This window comes from Petaurus breviceps, unplaced genomic scaffold (assembly GCF_028583685.1).
Source record: "Petaurus breviceps papuanus isolate PSGF00001 unplaced genomic scaffold, PetGlider_PUasm1.0 90762, whole genome shotgun sequence".
NCBI lineage: Eukaryota > Metazoa > Chordata > Mammalia > Diprotodontia > Petauridae > Petaurus > Petaurus breviceps.
In genome coordinates, this window is record NW_027187339.1 from 4,349,634 (window position 1) to 4,374,059 (window position 24,426).

The window sequence follows — 24,426 nt, forward strand, 5'->3', positions numbered from 1 at the left end:
TGTGTGTGTGTGTGTGTGTGTGTGTGTGTGTGTGTGTGTGTGTGTGTGTTGGGGAAAGAGGGCTGGGTAGATAATGGTAGAGATGACAGAGCTAATTCAAACATGTGACAGGGATGAGCTGTGTTGCCAGAAGTTAGGGGCTTTTTGTTGTTCTTCCCTCACAGGTAACTCTTCATCTTTGAATTCCATGCCTTTCTACCAACTATCCCTCATGCCTCAAATGATCTCCTCCCTCACCTGAGACTCCCAGTTTCCCTAACTTTCTTCATGGATCTTCTACAGGAGGCTTTCCAACAGCTAGTGCCTTTCCCCAGGAGACTACCTTCCATTTGCACTGTATGTTTTGTAGGTGCATAATTCTTTGTTCAGTCGGTAACCTCTCCTTCAATGGAATGTGAACCCCTTGAGTGTAGGGAGCTTGTTTTTGCCTTCCTTTCTATCTCCACTGCTTAGCACAGTGCCTGGCACACACTTAATAAATGCTTGCTGATCTACTGATTGAAAGAATTAGCCTTAGGAGGAAGGTCAGAACCTCACTCCACATTGGGAACACTCTATAGATTTCTACTTAAAACATACACACACGCAATTCTGAAACACAAAATAACTGGGTTGGCCATCAGTCAGGAGAAGCAAAACTGCCTTTTTCTCAAAGGGGAAATAGAGAGAAGTGGAGGGAGCCCAAATTGTTGTTTTCTGAGAGATGACATTCAAACTTGGCAGATTTTCCATCTTTCTGAAGGCTACTTTCCCAGGTGTTTCATGAAGAGCTACTGCCATCTTGTGGCCGAACTATGCTCCTGCAGCTATTCACTCAAAATGCATTTTACTATTGCTGAACCTAAAAAACCAAGGTTAATGACAAGAACATTACTTACCATTTGCAAGTAGTTTGGGGTAGGAGGCTGGAAAACAGGACAGCTGGGCTATTGCTTTTTTATCCTGTCTGTATTCAATGGCCCCACCAAGGTTATATATAGGCTAAGCCATTTGGGGTAATAAATTTAGGGATGGGGACTGACCCACAAAAGCCACCATGAGAATGTGTGTCTTCCTGGGTACTTACCAAATGTATGAACCCAGCTGCTGTCAGCCATGTGCTGATAAATATGGAGAGCAGATTCACCAGCTTGATAGAATTACTGTATAAACCAAAACACAAAGACAGAGCTATTACAAAGAGAAGCTGGCACAGGGCAGGACCGTTAGTCCTTCTCACAAGCAGCCTCTGCCATGATTAGAAAGCAAGTCCCTTCTCAAAGCTTGCACTCCCTGACCCTTTCTCAGTCCTGGAGAGAGAGGAAGGGGGCAGACAAAGAAAGACAAGGGAGAGAAAAAAGAGTAGGCTTTGAGCTCTGAAAATCAGGTAGAGGAATTTGAAACTGCTTAATTCCACCAGATTTCCCTTTTCATTTGCTGCCAATGCCACTGTCTTCCTCTTGGACATCATCTCTTCACTTTTTATGATTGTAGTAGCTTCCTTCAGCTATTGTGCTCTCCTTTCAAATAATTATTTTATAGCAATCCGTGGCATAGTGATAGAATCAGGCTTGTAGTTAGAAAGTCCTGGTTCAAATCCCACCTCTGACACTGAAGAAATCTGTGGTCCTGAGTGAGTGGCTTAACCTCTGTAGGCTTCAGGCAACTACCTTGGATTTCATAGATGCATTGCAATAAAAGCTGGTGTAGACTTCCCATACCAGGAGTTCTCTACCCTGATAAAATTGCAACTCCTTCCTATTCCTTTTTATCGTGTTACTTTCCAGCTCAGAATACTTCCATAGCTTCCCAGGACAAAGTTCAAACTATTCAAATTGGCTACTCAACTATCTAGTCAAAAATCAGTATCATTTCTCATTAATACTGGACATGAACTGTCTATCATAGACAAACAGTCTTACTCACTATAACTTGAACATACTATTTGCTCCCCTCCATCTGTGCCTTATGCTTAGGTCATCTGGAATACTATTTTTACCTCCTTTCTGCCTCGGAAAGTCCCACCCACAGGTTTTCTAGCATAAAGGGACCTATCTGTTCTATGAATTAACTGATTTTCTGAACTACTCATTTGGTAATTAATCATATATTGCCTTGTGACATACTGGTTTTCTAGCCTTGTTGTCATTCATTTCAGTCATGTCCTACTGTGACCCCATGGACTTTCCTCCATGGGATTTTGTTGGCAAAGATACCGTAGGAGTGTTTTGCCGTTTCTTTCTCCAGTATGTCCCCATTTTATAAATGAGGAACTGAGACAAACAGAGCTAAGTGACTTGCCCAGGGTCACACAGTTAGTAATTACTTGAGTCCAGATTTGAACTCAGGAAGATGAGTCTTCCTCTACCTAGCTGTTCTTTCTATTCTTACTTATCTCTTACATTGTAATCATCTTTTTATGAATCTTTTCTCTCTAACTAGATTGCAAACTCCTTGAGAAAAGGAGGTGTTTTATAACTCTATGTATCTCCCATAGTGTGAAAATTATAAGGACAGAAACTAGGCCTGTGATTTCCTTGGGATAAGAGACTCTTGGGTTAGGAAGCTCCCTCTATCAATGCAGGTTGGTACTTCTGATCAATACAAAGTCTCATAGTATTGCCTAGAACATGAAGAAATTACTAGAATCAGTGACCTAAAACTCTAAAAAGCTCAAGATCACAAGGGGGTAGTCGGAGGAAAGACTTGAACCTAGATCTTGCTGGCTTGGATACTAGCTTTCTACCCACCCTACTAAGCTATGTCTTTACCTAAGATCCTATAATATATCAATTACCTCATCTATCTCACTGTTCTATTCTCTTGGATGCATTTTCTTGACTGCAGTTCCTGCATATAACCCAAGAGGCAGTTAGGTGGCATGATGTAGACTTGGCAACATGTAGTCTAGAAATCACACGTGGCCATGACACTCCCAAGCATGACCCAAAATGATTTTTTTAATTGGTAAATATTTTAAATATAAAGAAAAATACAATGAAATGTAGGCAATACTAATATATGATTTTTTCAAGTCAATATGTGGCCCAGATCTTCATGAATGGTTTGATGACCTCCATTTGCATCTTAATTTAACTCTACTGATATAGTAGGTAGAATTCTGGACTTGGAATCAGGAAGACATGAATTCGAATCCTACCTAAGACACTTTCTGACTATGTAACCAGAGGCAAGTCACTTACATCTTTTAGCCTTTTCCCTCTTTTTTTGAATGGGAATAACATCTACCTCCCAAGGTTGTTATGAGGATCAAATGAGATAATGTATGTAAATTACACTGTGAGACTTATAGCACTGTGTAAATGATCATTATTATTACAACCATAAAGTGATTAAAACTTGAATGTTCCTGCAAATGTCAACAAAAGGACATCTAGTTGCTAAGTAAAAGATATAGCATCCTGGGTGAATTTGGTCCCAAAAAAGGGCTGGAATATATTACCCTAAGATTAAGAAAAAAGAGAACCCCTGAAACATTCACACTTAGACTCAACAGAGCAGAGAGCAGGAAGGGGGATCCCATTGGTGGATAGATCTGTATAATAGTAAGAGATTGGAAGATCTTCCATGCCCTTTGTATTGGCAAGCTAACAGGTACTTAGCACTTAGTTTCAAGTTCATAATTGTGTCAAGTATTAAGACCCATAACTTGTGAATCCCAAAGTGGGATGAAATTGCTGACATAGCAGGAAAGGGTGGGGCAGGGAGAAGCTAATAAGAGGCCCAGGCCTGAGAGGGAAGAGATTTTGAGAATAGAACTGGTGATGGCAGAACTTCTTCTGAGAGCCAGCCAGAACTTCTGCTGAGAACTGCTGGGAACAAGAACTGCTAGGAGCAAACAGCATGGAAGCCGAGCAGCTACTGTGAGGGAGGAGAGGAGGATCTTTGCCAGAAGGAGCCTGTTTTGTTTTGAAGGCTTGGGAATGTGGGTGTTAACTGCATCAACTATGTGGACCAACTTCGTGGATATTGTAATGACTTTGACTTTCTGGTTTGAGGACTCGGTTTTCTGGTATTTGAATAAATGCTTTGGCTCTGTCCTCTATGTGGAGAGCCTGTTACATTTTGTGTTCACAACTACACCAGCATATTTATAGTCATCGTGGGCATTGTGAATATTGCATTGTTGTTACAATCTGTAGGATTATTCTATTCTGGAAAGTATGATGAAAATCAAACTAATACTCTAAAAGGGACTTATCTTTAGGCAAGCATGTGAGATGTTGCAGGACTCTGTATCCACTTATATAGCCCCAGGCTCATGGACAAACAATACCTTAGGAGTTGGACCCTTTTTCAATCTCTGCTCAATCACAGAAGAGCAAAAACATTAAGAATAAAATATCACCAAGGTAAAGAGAGCTTTGTGTTCTTAGTCAGATGTTGAAAAGACATCACTCTGAAATGGTATTCTGGTTGTAAAAGTCCAGATTCAGAAAACCAAAGGCATTTTCCAAGGACATTTCTATGCTGCCACCAAGAATACTTGCATCCAAAATGGTTCCTTGAGAATTTTCAGTCTCTCAAGGAGCTGAAACATTTCTTTTAATGTTCTGTTCTGCAAAGTCAATGTCTGAACCTATTCCATCTGACAGAGGGAGCAGCGATCATGCAGTAACTCCCATGTGCTTGTGCCATAAATATGGTATGTGTATTGGGACTCCAGAGGGCACAGTGGATCTGGGTTTATTTTATTCAGTATTTCAACTGCCTATATTAGACATGGGTATGACATGGAAACAGTCCTGCCACCATCCCTGACTCATTTTCATAGGGATGACTGGATACAGCCATACTGATAAGGAGATGATTTTTTTCCCCTTCCTATCTCAGACTCTCCTATGTCCAGACTCTTGGATATCCATGACACTTAAGTAGTTAGAAAACCTCAGAGGCTCAAAGTACTAGAGAAATCAGGTCATTGCTAATACTATTATCAGTGGAAAACCTGATCCTGGCTTTTAGGTTTGGGAGGAGAGGACAGGAGGAAGGAGAGGAGGAAAGTGCTTTGCTGCGGGATCAGAGGGGTAGATTCCAATTTTCCCTGATATTACTTTGGAATTGGAAAGTAAGGAACAGACCAGGAGGAAGTAACTTTAAGAAGCAAGGCAGAGAAACAGGGGAAATGAGGTGCTGACCAACTTTCCTTTTCTTAGAGGCTGTATTGAATGCTACTAATTTTTTTTAAAGTTCATTCATGATGGCAATCATAGATCCATGAAGACTAACAGTAAACAAAGGTTTTGTGCAAGGTCATTTTTATGGTGCCACCACAAATCCCTGGTTCCATAATGGCCCTTGAGAATAGCACCTACCTTTGAGAGTTGTTGTGAGGTACAAATGAAATATTTTGTGTAAAATACTTTAAACCTTAAAGTAATGTACAAATACTTGCTATTGTTAGAAATGAATTATTATTTTTATTAGAAAATGTCACTTATGATCTCATTTTACAGATAATGATACTGAGGCATACAGAAGAGTTAAGAAACTTCTTCAAGGACATTCAGGTAGTGATTAGCAGAGCCCAGATTTGAACCTGGGTTCTCTGACTGTGAATCTAGGAACCTTTCAACCAGACCGTACAACAATCAGCTTCCTTGGTGCTTTGAAAAAATAATCCAAATAGAGTGATGATGATGATGATGATGATGATGATGATGATGATGATGATGATGGTGATGATGATGATGATGATTGTTATCATTGAATTGTAAAGTTGTGTCAAACTCTTTGTGACTCTATGGACCATACTATTCATGGGGTTTCCTTGGCAAAGATACTAGAGTTGTTTGCTATTTCCTTCTCCAGTGAATTAAGGCAAATAAGAGGTTAAATGTCTTGCCCAGGGTCACACAGCTAGTAAATATCTGAGTCTGCATTTGAACTCAGATCTTCCTTAGATTCAACTGCTTCTAGATCCAATGCTCTATTCACTTAGTCACCTACCTGTCTCCTGATAACAGTAATAGCTAGCATTTATATACTGATTTAAGGTTTGCAAGACAATTTACAAATATTTTATTTGATCTTCACAAAAACCTTGGGAAGTAGGTGCTATTATTATTTGCATTTTTACAAATAAAGAAATTGAGACTAACAGGGTTAAATGACTTGCCCAGGGTCACACAACTAGTAAGTGTCTGTGGTCAGATTTGAACTCAGGAAGATGAGTCTTTCTGACCCAGCACTTCATCCACTGTGCCATCTAGCTACAAAGGAATGAGGAAATTTGAACTGCAGAGCAAAACTACAAAAGGTAAATTGTGTTGGGGAAGTGGAACAATTTTAATTGGTGCACTATGTGCCCTGAAACTTCAAATACCTGCTGGAGACTAGATCGATACATGGACTGATGGATGAGCAAAATACATAAATCTTTCCTTTTTAGGGTATCAAGTTGGCCCCAAATAGATTCTAATGCCTATTAAATCGGATGCGATTGTGTCCTGAATAGCTGGGGTCCAGAATTTTCTTTTTTTTTGCAGGCAGTAGTCCCTGTTCTAGTTTGATGAGTCCCTGATATCCTATCCCTAGTCTCCTAATGTTACCTTAAAGCTTAGCGTCTCTATGGCTCCATTCTATAATAGGTAGATAGACAGACAGAGATAGATAAGATGAGTAGACAGACAGATAGGTAGATCAGACAGACAGACAGACAGATAGATAGATAGATAGATAGATAGATAGATAGATAGATAGATAGATGGATAGATGGATGGATGGATGGATGGATGGATGGACAGATAGATAGATGGACAGATAGATGGATAGATAGATAGAAGGGTGGATGGATGGATGGATAGTTAGATAGGTAACATTTGTAATACACATTCACCCATACATACATATAAAAGCCTCAGACTGGTCCTGAGTTCAAGGTGACTTTGAATTCTCCACCAATAAGAGGAGAGCATTTGATTTCCCTGTTCTGCTATCTCCACGGGTTCCCAAGAAGAATGTCACATTTGGAGGTCACCTGATTTAAATTCATTCCTGTATGCTGATGGTGCAGTGAGAAATAGGCTGACACTCTAGCTAGAAAGATGTGGATTTAGGCCTTATCTCTGATCCCTAACTAGCTGAGTAATAACAGACAAATCTCTAAACTTCTCATGGCCCCACGTCACTTTCTAAGAAGGTCAGTTATATAAAAGTTGATGATCTGCATCAGAGAGACAGCATAGAACACTTGAAAGAGAACCAGATGTCAAACAAGAGGACTTGGATTCAAATCCTACCTCTGATATGTGGAACATTGGAAAAACTACTTCACCTCCCTGAGTATGATTTTCCTCAACTATAAAATAAATAGGTTGGACTGGATGTTCTCTTAGATTTCCTCCAACCCTAAATCTTTCTCATGAGAATGTTCCCACACAGAGAGATTTCTACACAATTAAATCCTAAGTCCAGACCTTTCTGCATATGTACCCACCCTCCTGCCACAGCCAAAAATAATTCCAATTATAGCAAAATAAACTTTTTGTGGAAATGGTCTATATTTTTATGGCACAGGAAAACATTTTAGGTGCAGAATAAAAATGTAATGGATACGATTATAGAAAATCACTTGTGTGACCTTGGCAAATCATTAAAACTCCGTGGGCCTCAGTTTCCTCATCTATAAAATGAGAAATTTGGAATAAATGGCCCCTGAGGTCCCTGCAAGCTCTAGGTTTACTTTCCAAGGATTTTACCATACTACGGCCCTGGGAAAGCACCTGGATGGTGAGTAATCCAAAAGAAAAAGGGGAAATGGTTGGAGAAAGTAAACTGTGCCCAGAAAGGTGGGTTTACATTCATGAGTCTCAGGGAACTTCAGTCATCCCAGTTCTAATGATGGGTGGATAATGTCCCTCAAAAAGAAAAAAACAGAAAATTGGAAATAAATGCAACAAGAAGAGATCCTTCAGTGGAACCAGGTGCATTTCAGGCAGGTCCCCTGAGGAGTGCCCACACTGGCCACTGAGGGGCATGGTCCCTAGAAGAAGTCCTAACTTAGGCTAGCCTAAGGCAGTAGGCAAAGAAACTAGGAGCAGAATTGGCTTTAAAAAAATCCTCGTGAATTTGTTTCTGGAAAACCAAACAGAAGAGAAGAGACTTAGAAAAGAGAAAGGAATTTGGGGGCCCAAACTCCCAGGTTCTTTAAGGAAGACAAAGGAAGCAATAGCAAAGTTGTTCTGAAGTTCACAGGATTCTTTGAAGGACCCTAAGTGTTGCCGTCAGAAAGAACTGGGTTTGAGTCTTGTTTGTGGCACATACCAGCTACATGACCCTGGACAAGTCATCTAACCCTAATGCCCCAGGCATTTCTCCAAGTTGCAAAGTAGGTGCCAATTTGCATTGGTAGAGGAAGTTTCCATGACAGGAGCTCACCTATACCAATGAAGTCACAAGTGAAATCACAGGAAGAAAAGGGAAATGGTTTTTCCCATCTAGAAACCAAGAATGAGAAGAGGACCTTAAGGGGACCAAGAATTCTGCAGGTGAAGAAATTGTAGACCAAGTAAAACCAAAAAGGACCAAGGAATCTTTGTGGGCAAGGCAGGGGTATGAATTCCTTAAGAAAGACTAGAAATAAGGATCTAGAAAACAATAAAGAAGCTTGGGAAGAAACTTCCTCTACAAAAACAAGTGGACAACTGTTCTGAACCTTACAATCACACAGGGTCACGTGGGCCACTGAGAAGCTGCAAGACTCACTCTTTCCTTTTCTTGGCTAAGTTTTATTCTGGTACCATGCTCTTGGCATTATTGATACAAGTATCTTGGAATAAAGAATGGGTCACTGTACGGGTCACTGAAAAGTTAATTTTTTTGAGTTGTACTATCCTAAATGTCTCACAAAATTATAAAATATAAGCTCCTTGAGGGCAGAGAATGTTTTGTGTTTGTCCTTTAACTGCAATGCATAGCATATGTCCGAGAATAAGATACTTAATAATTTTTTATTGACCCATTGGTCTTCTTGAGGGCAGGGTTTTTTTTTTTTTTTTTTGCCTTTCTTTATATTAACGAGGCTTAGCACAGTGCCCAATATACATTCAGTCATTTCTGTTATGTAAGATTCTTTGCCACCCCATTTGGGATTTTCTTGGCAAAGATCCTGGAGTGATTTGCCATTTCCTTCTCCAATTCATTTTACAGATGAGGAAACTGAGGCAAGCAGAATTGAGTGATTGCCCAGGGAAACATAGTTAGTAGTGTATGAGGTCGGATTTGAACTTAGGTCTTCCTGACTCCAGGCTTGGTGCTGCATTTGCTGTGCCATCTAGTAGGTGCTTAATAAATGCTTGTTGATTTTAAATCTAAAAAGTGGGGGGGGATGTTCCAAAGGATAGTACATTTTCTTTGTTCGTCAGTCCTAAATTTGTTTAGGATTTTATTGTTGAGTATTTCCAAGAGGTCCCATGGCTCAGAAATTAATTATGGCTCAAAGTTAGTTGCCTAGGAAATAAGGAATCTTGATCAAACTGTCAGAGAGTCTGAGGTTCATTTTAACTCTTCACACTGGATTAATTATCTTTGGCATTTCAGCTAAGCCTAAAATAAAGTCCTCCTCGGGTGCTTTGCCATCACAAAGAAGGAAACCCCTGCTCTACAAAGCTCTAACAGTAGACTAAAAGCGATGGGCTGTTCTCCAAAACTGGGGAAGTTTTCATAGGATCATGAATTTAGAGGTGAAAGGGGCTTTAAAGGCAATTAATAGTCCGACCTCTCATGTTATAGAAAAGGCAACTGGCTAAGGAGAGGCTGAGTGACTGGCCCATGGTGATGTATTGAGTTAAGTATCAAATGTAGGATCTGAATTCAGTTCCTGACTCTAAGCCCAGTTCTCTATGTGCTGCACCAGGACTAGTCACTTTTCTATATTAAAAAACACTCTATTGTCTAAATAAAATTCTAAATTAGTCAAGGAAAGCTCATCACCAGAAGATCATGTCTTATTTATTCAAGAGATCAATAGATTACTAGGTTGAGAGATGATAACTTCATTTATTCATTAATTCTTCTATTTATTCATGAATTCTTTTATTTATTTATTCATTCATCTGTCCATCCATTCATCCATCTATCTATCTATCTATCTATCTATCTATCTATCTATCTATCTATCCGTCTATCCTAGAGTAACTTATGGGAAGCTTCCTTCTCCTAAGGGGAAGAACGTTTGTAATCTTCATTGGCATCAGATCTGAAAGGGAGGATCTGTGATGTGTTGTCCTTTACCATTGGCTTAGGACTTCATATTGATCAGCTAGCATGGTTCATAGCAGTGATTCTGAACTCTTGGAGGACAAGGGGTGTGGCTTTTTTCTGCTCACCTCAAGAGTGTGCCTCACAGAACATCGACGACTCCCATAATGCCATAATGTTCCACAGATAGTAGGTGCACAGAAAATACTGTTGACTGAAAGCTGGGGAAGCTTTTGTTGGAAATGATGTTTGCAGTTGCAGTGTGTTAATGAATGTTAAATAGAAGTCTGTTAACAACAGACTTTACAGGGTCAGATGTGGAAATGAGACCAGAAAAGCACAAGTATGTCCTGCCTTCTGCTCCTGCATTTCTGAGGCCATTTAGGTTCTATTTTTTTAAAATGGCAAATTTCAGATTATTTTCCTCATTTATCTGTTGCATATGTATCTGCTATCATTCATGTCTGGTCCACTGGAAAGCAGCTTAATAGAAAAGCAATTTCTATTATAACCTAAATTTAGAAGCAGGATTAGTTAAAATGGTTGTCTGTTCTCTGAGCTTTTCCAAACATCTGTGTAAAATCCTCTCCTCAGAACCACCCATTGGCTGTTGTTAGTCCATATAATTCTACATAGGCAGCATCATGCAGGGAACTGGGGTCATTCTCAGACATCTACATGTAGCCAGCAACGTAACTGCAAGGTTTTGTTTGTTGTAGCTCAGTCGTTCCAGTTGTGTCCAACCCTCCATGACTCCATTTGGGAATTTAGGCAAAGATACTGGGATTATTTGCTATTTTCTTTTCCAGATCATTTTATAGATGAAGAAACTGAGGCAAACAGGGTGAAGTGACTTGCCCAGGGTCACACAGCTAGTAAGTGTCAGAGGCCAGATTTGAACTCACAAGGATGAATCTTTCTGACATCAGGTCTGGCAATCTATTCATTGCATGACCTAGCTGCCCTAATTGCAGGTTGACTAAAATATATAACTGAGAGACTTTCAATGAAATGAATAAAAAAACAATAGAACATAAGTAATGTTAAAATGTGGTTTTCTAAAGCAATATGAAGCCTGAAAAGATCTTATATATGGTTTAGTGGCCTCATTGCCATTTGAGTTAGATGCCCCTGAAGCAGTGAAGGAAGTGTTGACCTTGGAATCAGAAAGACTTTGAGTCCTGTTGCTAACAAATCCCAGCTAAGAGTCTCTGAGACAGGCCCTTCACTTCTTAGTGTCCCCAGCAACTTGATTGGGTTCCAAATTTCAGAAAATTTGCTAATCGCCTTTGTCAGGAGTCTTCACAAAAGCAGTTCTCTATTACATTGAAATTACAAGTCTACAGGCACATTAGTATGTGCCTATGCATGTATATATACACCTATATATATATATATTTCATATATATTTAAAATGCATGTGGTTATACATTTATTGCAAGCATTTTTAACCTGGGGTCTCTGATCTCATTGACTTAATCTTTTAATAACTATTTAGACAAAGTTGGTTTTCTTTACAATTCTGTGTATTTATTTTACACATTTATTAATATTTTATGCATTTAAAAACATTTAAAAACCCAGGTTTTACCAAGTTTTCAAAGGGATTTATAACACACAGAAATATCTACTGTATCAATATAATTTCATCTGTATACTAACATTCGACCATGAGACTATGCAGAAAAACACATTGGTTTCTCACTAACTCAACAACCACTTCAAAGAGAGTAAAAGCATACATCCTGGATACCATAAGCTAGTGAGCTTGACCCCAATTCTCAGACAAATTCTAGAATGCTTTTAAAGGGACAGTAAGTGAACGTCAAAGACAGTAGGTTGTGCAGTGGTTAGAGGGCAGGACCTGGAGTCATATTCCTGAGTTCAAATCAGACAGCAGACACTAACTTAGCTGTGTGACCCTGGGTAAGTCACTTAACCCTGCTTGTCTCTGTTTCCTCATCTTTAAAATGAGCTGGAGAAGGAAATGGCTAAACCACTCCTGTACCTTTGCCAAGAAAACCCCAAATAGGGTCAGGAAGAGTCAGACACAACCAAAAAATGACTAAACTCCTCTATCTTTGCCAAGAAAACCCCAAATGGGGTCACAAAGAGAAAGATGTGATAATCAACTAAACAACAAGTAGATACATAGAAGAGGAGACAGTGGTCATCAAGAGATATTGCATGGCTTGAGCAAGAGTAGGCCATTCCAGACTGACGCCATTTTCCTTTTTGTTAAGACAACAAAGCTACTAGAGAATAGGAATATTGTAGGTTTAGTTTACCTTGACCTGAGTGAGCTATTTCACAAAATCTCTCAGGATAATTTTATGGAAAAGGTGGAGAAAGGTGGGTTAAATGATAGAAAAGTTAAATGAATTTAGAACTGCATGAAAAGTTGGATGAAAGAGACTCATTAAAGGTTTGATGTCAATGTGGAGGAGGGTTCCACCCTCATGAAATCCCAGAGGGATCTGAGGTCTTCATTATTTTAACATTAAGACTGGTATAAAAGCACAGATGCCCAAGATTAGCAAATTTGTAAATGACATGAAGCTAGGAATGAAAACTGGGAGGCTGCCTGATGAAGCTTTTTAAACATGTATCTTACTAAAGAGAAGAGACTTTATATGGTACCTTGAGAGAAACTGAATGCTGGTTTTTCACTCATAAAAAAGATGTCATCTGTCATTAAAATACTGGTTTGAGGTGATTGGCTGTAATCTTTCTCTCTGTCAAAATACTATATCTATGTCTTTGAGTAGCTATTCATTATATTGTTAATAAATTGTATATTTAGAAATTTTATTGCTTATTGAATTGTATAAGATTAAGGGATTTAATCTATAAAGAAATATGAGTGATTACTATCGGGAAAAGAGGTTTCTTCAGTCTACTAAATAAAAAATATTTGGCAAATTGGAATAGGGACTTGAGTTTACATTTGTGATTAAAAAAGAGAAAATTTGCAACTAAAAAGAAAAAGGTTTCTGTTTTACCATTTAATAAGAAAATATACATTCCCCTGTATTTATCCAAGAGTTTAGGACAATAAGGTTAAGTATGAGGTCAAGCAGGCTGCACAGTGACCTTTAAGTGAGGCTGGTTGACCCCCTAACCTTGCTAGTTAGCACATAACTTAAGGTGCTATATTCAAAGAAGTATTAATTTAAACAACATTTTATTTCAAAATATATACTCATCTAACAACTCATATTGAAACTCATTTTAAAGCTTAAAAATACATATATTATTTCTTCTAAGTTTTTTCTCCCATAAAAGTCCTAAGTTATGTCTCTAACTAGCAGGTTGTTTGTTTTCGAATGTGTACATATATACTTTCTGAATATGGCTGTATTATAATACAGGTATAGATTTATATGTCATGAATATCCATTCATTTTTGTTGTTGTTGAGTCATTTTTCCATCGTGTCTGACTCTCTGTGACCCCATTTGGGTATTTTTTTTTAAGAAAATACTGATGTGGTTTACCATTTCCTTTTCCAGCTTATTTTTACAGATGAGGAAACTGAGGCAAATAGGCTTATGTGGCTTGCCCAGGGCCACACAGTTAAAAAATGTCTGAGGCCATATTTGAACTCAGGAAGATGAGTCTTTCTGACTTCATGCTGGGCACTCTGAGCACTATGGCGCCACCTAGCTGTCCTCATCCATATATATGTGAGTATATACCTACACATACACAGGATTACAGATTTTAGATTTAGATAGAACTTTAACAGATATTTAGTCTAGACATTACAGATGAAGAAAATAAAAAGAAGAGAAGTGAAGTCAATCACCCAAGGTGATAAAGATAGGAAATATCAGAGACAGCATATGAACCTGCTGTTTCTGAGTTTGTGTATATATGTAGGTATGTGTATAATACATATATGTATGTATGTATGTATGAGTTAATATGTGTTCCTATGACCATGTTTTAAACTACTTAGGATTAATGTTGATTTGTCTAGTCTGAATTTCCCCTAGGCTACCAAGCCTATGACTGGGCAGGATGGTCTTCTGGAAACAATACCAGCTCGGGCATCAGAGAAGGGTGATTTCAATTGCACCTCTGAGGTTTCTTACCTCTGCGACCATGGGGAAGTCACCATCTCACTGGGCCTCAATTTGCTCATCTGTAAAATCAGGGGATTGGACTGGAAGTTTTGCATGGCCTCTTCCAGAACAATTTTGGGAGACCCTGTGATTTTATGAGTTTAGAAAAGCTAATTCATTTTATGAGTTTAGAGAAGCTAATTCATTTCTCTGAGCTTCAATAAAATGGGGATAATATTATCTGCATTACCTATATTACAGGGTTTTTACGAGAATCAAATGGTATAACCTATGGAAAGTGCTTGCAACTCTTAAAAGCACCATGTGTAGTGTGCATGTGTACATATCAGTAAAAAGAGTTTTCTGAAAGGTAGTTATTAGAAAGGGAGGATGATCATTCAAAACTGCAACCAATCCTAAAATTATATATTTGACTTTGAAATTCATAATATGACTTGGGGGCAGCAGATTCAATTCTCTAAAAATAGCATACAGACACTAATACTAAAATAACTGGTAATTGAAACCCACACAAAAATGAGCATAAGGGGGCAAGAGTATATAGCCTACTGAGTAGGGGGCTGTAATAGGAGACTGAGAGGCAAGAAATAAAAAATCAGCTAGAGGTAGTACCATTATTTTTCCCAGTTGGCATGAACTGATGCACATACTAGCAAATAATTGGTGGTTTTTTTTTGATAATTAATTTGGTTTTCCATTTTATCCAGTATTACATACTTAAATATACCGTGTTTCCCCAATAATAAGACCTATCCCGAAAATAAGCCCTCCCCTTACTGTGTAAGATTCTTCTAAAATAAGCCCTCCCCCGAAAATAAGCCCTATTGAGATTGCTACTGTAGTGAAGGTGATCCCCTGCGCTACACGCTACATTATGGTACCCTCTGTATGCACCGTCCCCCTCCCCCCCCGTGAAACGCACGCCGCTCTCCGAGCTGCATCCAATCAGAGCTGCAAGCAGTGAGCGCGTCATCCTGTTCTTCCCCAGTGATTTGCTTATTGAATAAAAGTACATTTTTTTGTTCACATTTACCTGTTTATTAAAATTGCTGTCAATGTTCATTAAAATAAGCCCTCCCCTGAAAATAAGCCCTCTGGTGTTTTTCTGTCCAAAAAATTTAATAAGACAGTGTCTTATTATCGGGGAAACACGGTAATTACTAGAGACCTATGATTTTGTTGGTATAAAGAATTCCTAGTGAGGATATTCCTTCTAACAATACAGATCAGCAACTTCTTTGCAACTTATAGTGTTACAAAGTTACTGTTGGGGAAGTTGGGTGTACAACTATGAAACTGAAGTCAGGAAGATCTGAGTTCAAATATGACCTCAGACACTTACTAGCTGTGTGATGACCCTGGGAAAGTCATGTAGCCCCAAATGCCTCAAAAGAAAAAAGTTACTGTAGACACTTAAAGGTAGACTGATTTGCTTAAAGTCAATCCCTGTCAATGTTGGGGCCTGAATTCATGTCTTTCTGACTGAGATCAGCTATCTACTACACCATACTGTCTCTCAATTAAATGTGAGGATCAAAATAACACATTTTTCTCATCTTCCTTGTCCCCAAAGGTAATTTAAATTTCCAAACAGCTGGGGGGATGGGGGTGTTCCAGGTTTCTTTTTTGTTTTGTTTTTTAATTTTCATCAGAGTACTAGAAAACACCAGGAAAAGGGGGAAAAAAAGCACAGGCAATATCCTGAGTCTATAATCCATATGGAGATAAATCAGATTAACTGTGCTGTTTCATTAGAAAATATAACCTTTGAATCAGAGAAGCAGATTCAGCTCTGTCTCTAGAATAATTATTTTCTAAAATCCTGAGTTTTGCTCAGCAAATTCAAACTTATTTGGGCAACGGGGCAAAGCTCAGATGGCATTATACAGCCTGGTTATATAGGATCCAGCAACTTGACTTTATGACTATGGCCCACATAATATGCATAGGCTGGTGCTGATGGAGCAGAGATCTGTCTCTTTATTTTCTGTCTCCTTGAATCCATATACACTCTGCCTGCTTTCCTACCGTCCTCTAAATTCTCCTTCACTCTGTCTCTGTCTCTCTCTGTGTGTCTACCTCTCTCCCCTGTTCTTTCTAGTTGTGGGATCAGTGGGATGACTGAGAGATTGTAAACAAATCGATGATTTTCAAATTATGAATCACATCATCAATGACTTCAGCCCTACTACATGACGTCCAATTAAAGAAGATCCTACACACTGGAGAAATTCTGGTGAAATATTCATCTGAAACAGTGTCCGTAGAGATAATGAAGCAAAGAAACAACGTCTGAAGAAACAGCTTCCACAGCCTCACCCAATGAACAATTCTAAGTTAGTATAAAACCATCAAAAAATCCTTTCAGATGCCTAATTTTCATCTCTCGTACTGATGTTTAAGGCTGTTCTCTTTCTGCCCTTGTAGGATTTTTTGGATAGATTCATACTTGCCTTGTTAATGTGGTACAAGGGATAGAAAAGGAATCAGGAAGACCTGAGTCTAAATCTGTGTGATACTGGGCAAGCTACTTAATCTCTGCCTCAGTTTCCTCAATTACAAAATGGAGATAAAAACAGCAACTACCTCCCAGGTTGTTGTAGGGATCAAATGAGATAACATTTAAAAGTATTTGGCACAGTGCTTGGCACACAGTACACACTTAATAAATGCATGTTCTCTTTCATTTCCTATTTTGAGGTTTAAGAATTATTAAGTTGTACCATTGAGATAACTTTCTTCTCATGATAGCAGCTTCCTTTGGAATTAGAGACAACAACTTTTGTTGGCTTCTTGGTTTGACTGTGTCTCCTATCTACTAGACTCTAAATAACTAGCCTCTTTTAGATCTGTGATGGGAATGAGCAGAAGAGTCAGTACTTGTTGTAACATTCAGAGAAAGGCTATGATCAGCCAAATATTTGCTCAGAAGTCTTTGAGATTCTTCTTATTAAATGAAGGGCCCATCTGGGAGTTAATCACTTGGATAGGGGCATACATGGGCATACAAGAGCACCAATGAATAAGGAGAACTTTATAGTGACCCCAGTAGGAATGAGATGATCACAATACTCTAATGTGTAATCAATTAATTTACCAGAAAAGAGAATTTTGGGGGGAAATATAACCCCAAAGAGAATGGATACCAAACAGCACAGATGCCCACTATGTGGTCTGTTACATATATGCCTACTGTTAAAGTTGATTATTTTAGTGATCTTTGAGGCTAGGCAATTAAGTAGTTGATGTAGTTTGAAAGTATATGGGATTTGGGATTGGAAGGCCATGATCAAATCATGACTATGCCACTTCTAAGCTTCAAGACTTTGAGTGAATGACTTCTCTGACCCTCAGTTTTTTCATCTGTAAAATGAGGGGTTAGACTAGATGATCTCCAAGGACCTCCAGTCCTGAATCTACAATCTAATTATCCTTCTCCATTACTTGGATGAGTTTTGTTGAAATAAGTGGGTCAATAATTTTGCAAAAGGAGAAAAATCTCCTCTCCCTGTTGGAACCCTAACTCTGCTCTAGGTTTTGGAGACCCCACAGGAAGTCTCTGACTTTCTACCCAGGATGGACAAAACTATATTTTTTAAAAGTATCACTTTTTCGGTAGATGGGATTTAGTGAAACCTAGTGTTCTTTTCAGAAACCAAAGGAAAAAGAGGGTCTTCCAAAGCCTCTGAGGCTGGAGATATTAAGACATTTTTAAAAAATGGGATTTCTCTATAAATTGTATTTTACATTTATAAAATAAGGAACCTTATTTGGTCATTGCTGTCCTTCATTCTTGAAGAGGACCAAAATGCCATCCCTATGTTGGGGTCAAATTACAGTGTGTCTTACTGTTTGATCGGGCCAATAAGAGCTCAAAAGGTTCCATCACAAGTTGGATACAAATAGTCCACATGAACATTTACTAGAAAATGGAATCAAAATAATCCACTTTAGATGAAGGAAAAGACAAAGAAACAAAAAAACCTATCACTGCTCACCACAGATAAGACACAAAGTAGATAACTGAGAGTTGACAATGTCTATTTTGAATTTGTCAGGGATGCATAATGTTGAAATCCAGTACTACATGTGGACAGAGGGGGAGGGAAGGAAATGATTACAGAAACTGTTTATCTTGGTTTATCAAGACTGTAGTTTGTGACTATCTGCTGTGATTTCTTCTATTTGTTAAGTACCATAAGGCAGACTGAAAAACATACTGGGTTGTAAAGTTTTCCTAGGCCGATGATTCTCAGCCTTTTCCATTTTCCAAGGTTCTTCAGGACCTATGTGGCTCTGTTGCCACTGATAAGTCACCAGAGGAAGCCCTTCCAAGTCAAGGTTTATAGGTAACATCATGGTTTGCAATAGGAATCAATTTTTAATATTTCTCCTAAAGGCAATTCACAAGCAAAGCTCAAGATAATTTGCCAGAGGGAAAATGAACATCAAAAATATCCTCTGAAATGAAACAATTTTCTTTTTACAGAGGGGAGGTTTATGATTGCCTCCCAAAAGATGGTGCTCCTCTTTTGAGTAAAGTTTGATTTTTAATTCAGAGTTGTTTTAAAATGCGGCAGCAAGAACTTCCTAATCCTTAAGCATACATAGGCTCTCTGCATTCATTAGGTATCATCCGTGTTAAATGGGGCAGCTAAAGTGGAACAGTGGATAGAGTGCCAAGCCTAGAGTCAGGAAAACTCATCTTCCTGAGTTCAAATGTGACCTGAGACATTTATTAGCTGTGTGACCCTGGACAAGTCATCTCACCCTCTTTGCCTGAGTTTCCTCAGATGTCAGATGAGCTGGAAAAGGAAATGGCAAATCACTCTAGTATCTTTGCCAAGAAAACCCTAAATAGGGTCATGAAGAACATGACGTTACTAAACAACTAAACAACAACATAATAAATGGTCATAGCCATTCTGAGTACTATCCCAAAGTATATACCTTACAATAAAACTGATGGGGGAAAAAAAACTACTAACTACCGAGAGAATACTATATATACTGGCTATTATAATGAAATAACAGTGATGCTGAACATCAACTGAATTCAGATCAATGGCAGTGAATGATCTTGGGAAAGCAGAAAGTAGTAAATCTCAAATTTTTTTTGGAAGTCCAGGGGAAAGGAGCGTTTTTCAGGGTCCTCCATCTGAATCTCCTATTAAGGCATTTCAAAAATGGTATTTCTATATAAGCTGTATTTTTTTTATCAAAAAAGAAATATACACCAAATAACTGTGTCCACAATGTAACTGGGAGCTAGGAACATGCCTTTAGTGCCTTTATCTGGGGAGGCTGACATTGTTGGATCACTTGAGTCTGTGAGTTCTGATCTACCATAGGGCTAAAGCTGATCACGTATTTGCAGTGAATCAGGTGAGCCCCTCAGGAGGAATGAACTACCAGGATGTCTAAAGGAGGGCCAAACCTGGTCAGATCAGAAAAATCCAGCAGGCTAAAGCTTCCATACTGATCAGCTTGGGCTTTGACCTCTGAGAAGCCACTTCTGAGTGACAGAGAAGGATACTTCTAGTCTGAGTGATATATGAAGATCCAGTCTCAAAAAGAAACAATTTAAAGTATATATATATATATATATATATATATATATATATATATATATATATAATGTATGTGTGTATCTAGGAGCTAATATAGCATAAGGGAGAGAGCACTGGATTTAGAGTCAAAAGACAAAGATTAAAATCTCATTTCTGACATTTACTACCTGCACGACCTTAAATAATTCTCTTGACATATTTGGTCCTCTTTTCCTCACTCAAAAAAAAGGGATGGACCAGATGGCTTCTAAGGTTCTTTTCATCTCTGAATCTGATCTTATGATTCTCTATATCTTCCGACTTGATGTCTTTGTCAGTTCTGTTACATGGGAGAGTTCAATCAAGGTAAGGGGTATATACTGGGGAAATTATTCTAATTTTTTCAAAGAAAAAATTCCATTAATAAAAACTTTTTTCAAAGAAAAAAAGACAAAAAGAATTCACTAGCTATAGCCATGTTCAAACACATACATTTCTCTGTCTTTTACCCAGAAAGCTCTGATTAAGGAAAAGACCCCAAATTCTGAACTTTCCTGTCTTGTTGTACTACCTCTATCCTTTCCAATATCTCAGTTTCTCTGACTTTTCTTCATCAGATGGCATACCTATAAGGTCACCATAATTAAGGGCTCTCAAAGTTGATAAACCATCACCAATTAGATATTTACAACTGGATGACAAGTGCTGGAATGAGGCAGATCTATAGCAATGAGTCAGCTTACCTTGTTTTAAGGATATTCAGAAACTGCAGAATTTCTGAAAACTGTATCAGCCTGAGAGCTCTCAGAAATCTCAAACCTGGGAAGAAAGAAATGGAGTTGCATTATTTTAGGGGGTCGTTTACAATGTACTCACTGTGCCAGTTGACTTATGGCTGCCAAGGTCAATGGGACGTGAAGTAAACAATGGATGATCCATCCAATACCTTTGAATCGTTCCTTCATTTTGAGTCCTGACCGACTTAAACCTCACGTTATTAAATTGGCCAGATACCTGACCAACAGACGTCCTGAAACTGAAGGGAAAGCTTCAGAGCCCTTGAAAGGGAGCTCTGACTGAGAGTGCCCAGCCCAGTCCAGTCTAGCAAATCATTCTCAGACATCTGACGCTGCTTGCAAAGAACTCTTCCCCAGTTAGTCACCCTGGGTGTATGGGAGGATTTTCTCTCTGGAACAACAGTGAGGATTCTGATGGCTTAGAGCAACCTCAGTGCTAAGAGCAGATTATCAAGAGATCTTATGTCCTCATTTTGACGGATTGCTGAGTTTGTTAACATCATTATTACTTTATTAATATTTCTGTTAGACTTGACTAAATGTGCTTGACTACATAAGGCAAATATACTTTTCCAGAATTTCTTCCCTCCTCTCCACCTCTGGTCCCCCCCAAAATCTGACATGAAGATGTCTCATTAACTTAAACATTATTCTTTTCTTTCCCTTTCCATCTCCTTGTTGGCAAAGTTCTATTGTCTTTACTTGGGGAAAAAAAAAACAATATTTTCCTTAGAATATGGAAGAAAGTAGAGGTATAATTAGCAATTTTTGCACCTGGGATAAAGAGGCAAGAAAGTTGCCTGTGGGCAGGAAGTAGAGATGGAAACCTGGAGAAGCAAATTCAATGTCAGGGGAAAGAAGTTCATCTCAAGGTCATCTGATAATTTCTAGTCCAAAAAACACTTATTAAACTCCTAATATATACAAGAGACATTGGGATATAGTGGACAGAAAATCAGCTTTGGAGTCAAGGAAGACCTCAAGCCCGACCTTTGACATATATTGATTATGTGATTGAAAATTTTGCAACCTTTCAGTAGCCCCAGACAATCCTGTATGGCTTTAAGTTGTAATCTATACTGGCACTCCTCACCAGGAGTTCCCTACATATATGAAATTATAAGTCTGATTTTCAAAACATGCAAAGTATTGTATTAGCCACCAAATCTACTAAGACCAAGGTGAAGAGTTGCTGGATTGGCACACTGAAGACCCTGTTTTCAAATCCTAGCCCTACCATTGACTATCTGTATTACTTTGGGCAAAATTTAAATTCTTTCCATTGTAAAAATGAAAGCATTGGACTAGATAAGGTGGGACAAACTCAAATAGAAAGAGATTCCCCAATAGCCATATCTTGACTTAGAAAACCACAAATGAGCATTATCTGTGTCATATTGTATTTTTATTTATTTTGTTAAGCATTTCCCAATTAGAAATTGGGTTTGCAAGATATTTTCCCAACAGATGTGAGCTTAACAGCTGTCTAGTAGATGACCACTAAGGGCCCTTCCAGCTCTAAGTCTATGATCCCCTCAACAGTCAATGTTTATAAAAGAGATTGCATTCTACTGGAGGATACAACATGCAAATGGATAAGTATATGTACAATTATTTCAAGAGGAAAGAGAGGGCGAAAACATTTCAAAATACGGGGAAAAGGAAAAACTTCCAAAAGAGCACATGAACTGGGCCTCAAAGGAAATGAGAAATTCTTAAAGGTTGAGGTAAGGAGGGAGAACCCTTCAGAAATGGAGAGTAGCCAGAGGAAGGAGGAGGAGGATCAGTTTTGATAAATACCCATGAGTATGGGCCAGGAAATTGATCTAGCAAAGGGGACTGAAGAGTAGTCAGTGAGGTAGGAGGACTGAAAGAGGTAGAATGGGTGGTTTCACAATAACCAAAGGAGGAGAGAGAGCTTAGGAAAGGGTTGAGAAAGGAATGTGAGGAGAGGAAATAGAAGTCATGTTAGGGGCTACTTTTCAAAGGAGTTTTCCAATGAAAGGGAAAACACATGTGGAAATCTTGCCTTTTTAGTAAGCAACTCCTGTTATTCTCTGGCATCAAGGAATTATAAACAAAATATATACATCCATCAATTGCAACTAGCTAGACAAATTGTAGTACATGAATATAATGGAATATTATTGAACTGTATGGAATGATAAACATTGTGAATACAGGAAATTATGAAAAGACATATATGAACTGGCACAAAATGAATTAAACAGATGTAGCTATAATAGGGAAGTAGACAGTGAAGGCCCAATCTTTATTGCTTAAGCAATATTCTCTGCCTGCTGAAATCTAACCTATGGACAGAGGTTTGAGGGCTCAGCTTCTGGGCACATGTAATAGAGGCGTCCTTTCCCAGCTTTTTAGAGTATCTTCTGACTGCCTCTTACAAGTTTACTGCATGACCATGGAAAGCCTTTTATTGGCTATTGAGTCAGGATTGAGTGTGTTTCCATAAGGTTCAAACACATAGAACTCTTCCCTCCCTGGTGACTTTTGAGTGTGGAGGAAGAAATGATGTGGACTCCCAGGTGGAGAGAAAGGTTGTGTTAGATGTAGCTTCACGGGCTTCATCTTCCCATCTGGACCACCAAGTAGCTATGAATGGATGATGTCTAGGTTTCTTATATTCCCACTGTATCTGATTTTTACTAATCTTAGGTATTCCAAATAGAATGGGATATATTACAAACTTGTTAGCTTTAAAATGACAAAATATCCCAGTCAAGTCCATAGCTAATCCCTAAGGGGAGCCAGCCCCGAGGAGAGACCCACCCAGAAAAGGACTGAAGTAAATCAACCTGGACAACTAAGTCAACTGTACTACAAATCAAGGGAGTGATTTGTTCATAAGCTGTACCATACCCAGGAGGAAACTTGGTGTGAGAAATATTAGAAGTCACTATTTTAAGTGTGATTCCACTCTCCCTAAGGATCAAGGTTGTGAAGGAGGTTAGGTATCTGGATTCAGACATTTGTGCATTTTAGTTTTGTTCTTAACTTCTCAGTAGAATGCCTTTGCAAAGATAATTAATGGCACCTATAATGGGGATATATTAACTGGTAATAAATATTGGGTAAAATGTACCAGATTGGAGTAATTTACACGATAAATAAAATACACATTATATATAATACAATATACACAATAACTGCAATAATAGTCATGAAAAGGACAACAAAATGATTGAAAATGAATGCTACAAGATAAAAGTGACCAGGTGTGTCCCTGTATGATAAGACACCTTCACTTGCTTCTTTGCAGAGATAGAGAACCATGGGCATTACTGAATATAACGTCAGACTTTTTTCGTGTTAGTTTTGTGGAACATTTTATCTTTCTTCCTTTTTGAAAAAAACTCTTTTTAGGGACAACTATCTGGGAAAAGGTGGGAAGAGACATACAGTAAGAAGTGTAGGCGATATAAAAGCAAAAAAAGATCGATAAAATTTATTTTTTTAATATACTCTCTGAAAACTATAACAATCATTTCATTTTTTCTTCCAGGCTAAGCCTGAATTTCTCTTTGTTGTTGTTGTTGTTTAGTCATTTTTCAGTTGTGTCTGACTCTGTGTGACCCCATTTGGGGTTTTCATGACAAAGATATTGGAGTAGTTTGCCATTTCCTTCTCCACTTTATTTTACAGATAAGAAAACTGAGGCAAACAGGGTTAAGTGACTTGCCCAAGGTCACAAAGCTAGTAAGTAATAAGGCTGGATTTGAACTCAGAAGATGAGTCTTCCTGACTCCAAGCCTGGCGTTCTATTCACTGTGCC

At 38.4% G+C, this 24,426-nt stretch overlaps 1 protein-coding gene across 7 annotated transcripts in view; it reads right to left on the reverse strand.

The window, feature by feature from the left end:
* The window catches only part of KCNMA1 (potassium calcium-activated channel subfamily M alpha 1), a 917,791-nt gene that overhangs the window by 280,342 nt on the left and 613,023 nt on the right, over nucleotides 1–24,426 (reverse strand). For all 7 annotated transcript variants that reach the window (XM_069068323.1, XM_069068322.1, XM_069068316.1 and 4 more), the window contains exons 6-7: nucleotides 20,580–20,655; nucleotides 1,067–1,142 (exon numbers count right to left, since the gene is read on the reverse strand). In XM_069068323.1, the coding sequence (XP_068924424.1) occupies nucleotides 1,067–1,142; nucleotides 20,580–20,655 (152 nt within the window). The remainder of the gene's footprint in view (nucleotides 1–1,066; nucleotides 1,143–20,579; nucleotides 20,656–24,426) is intronic.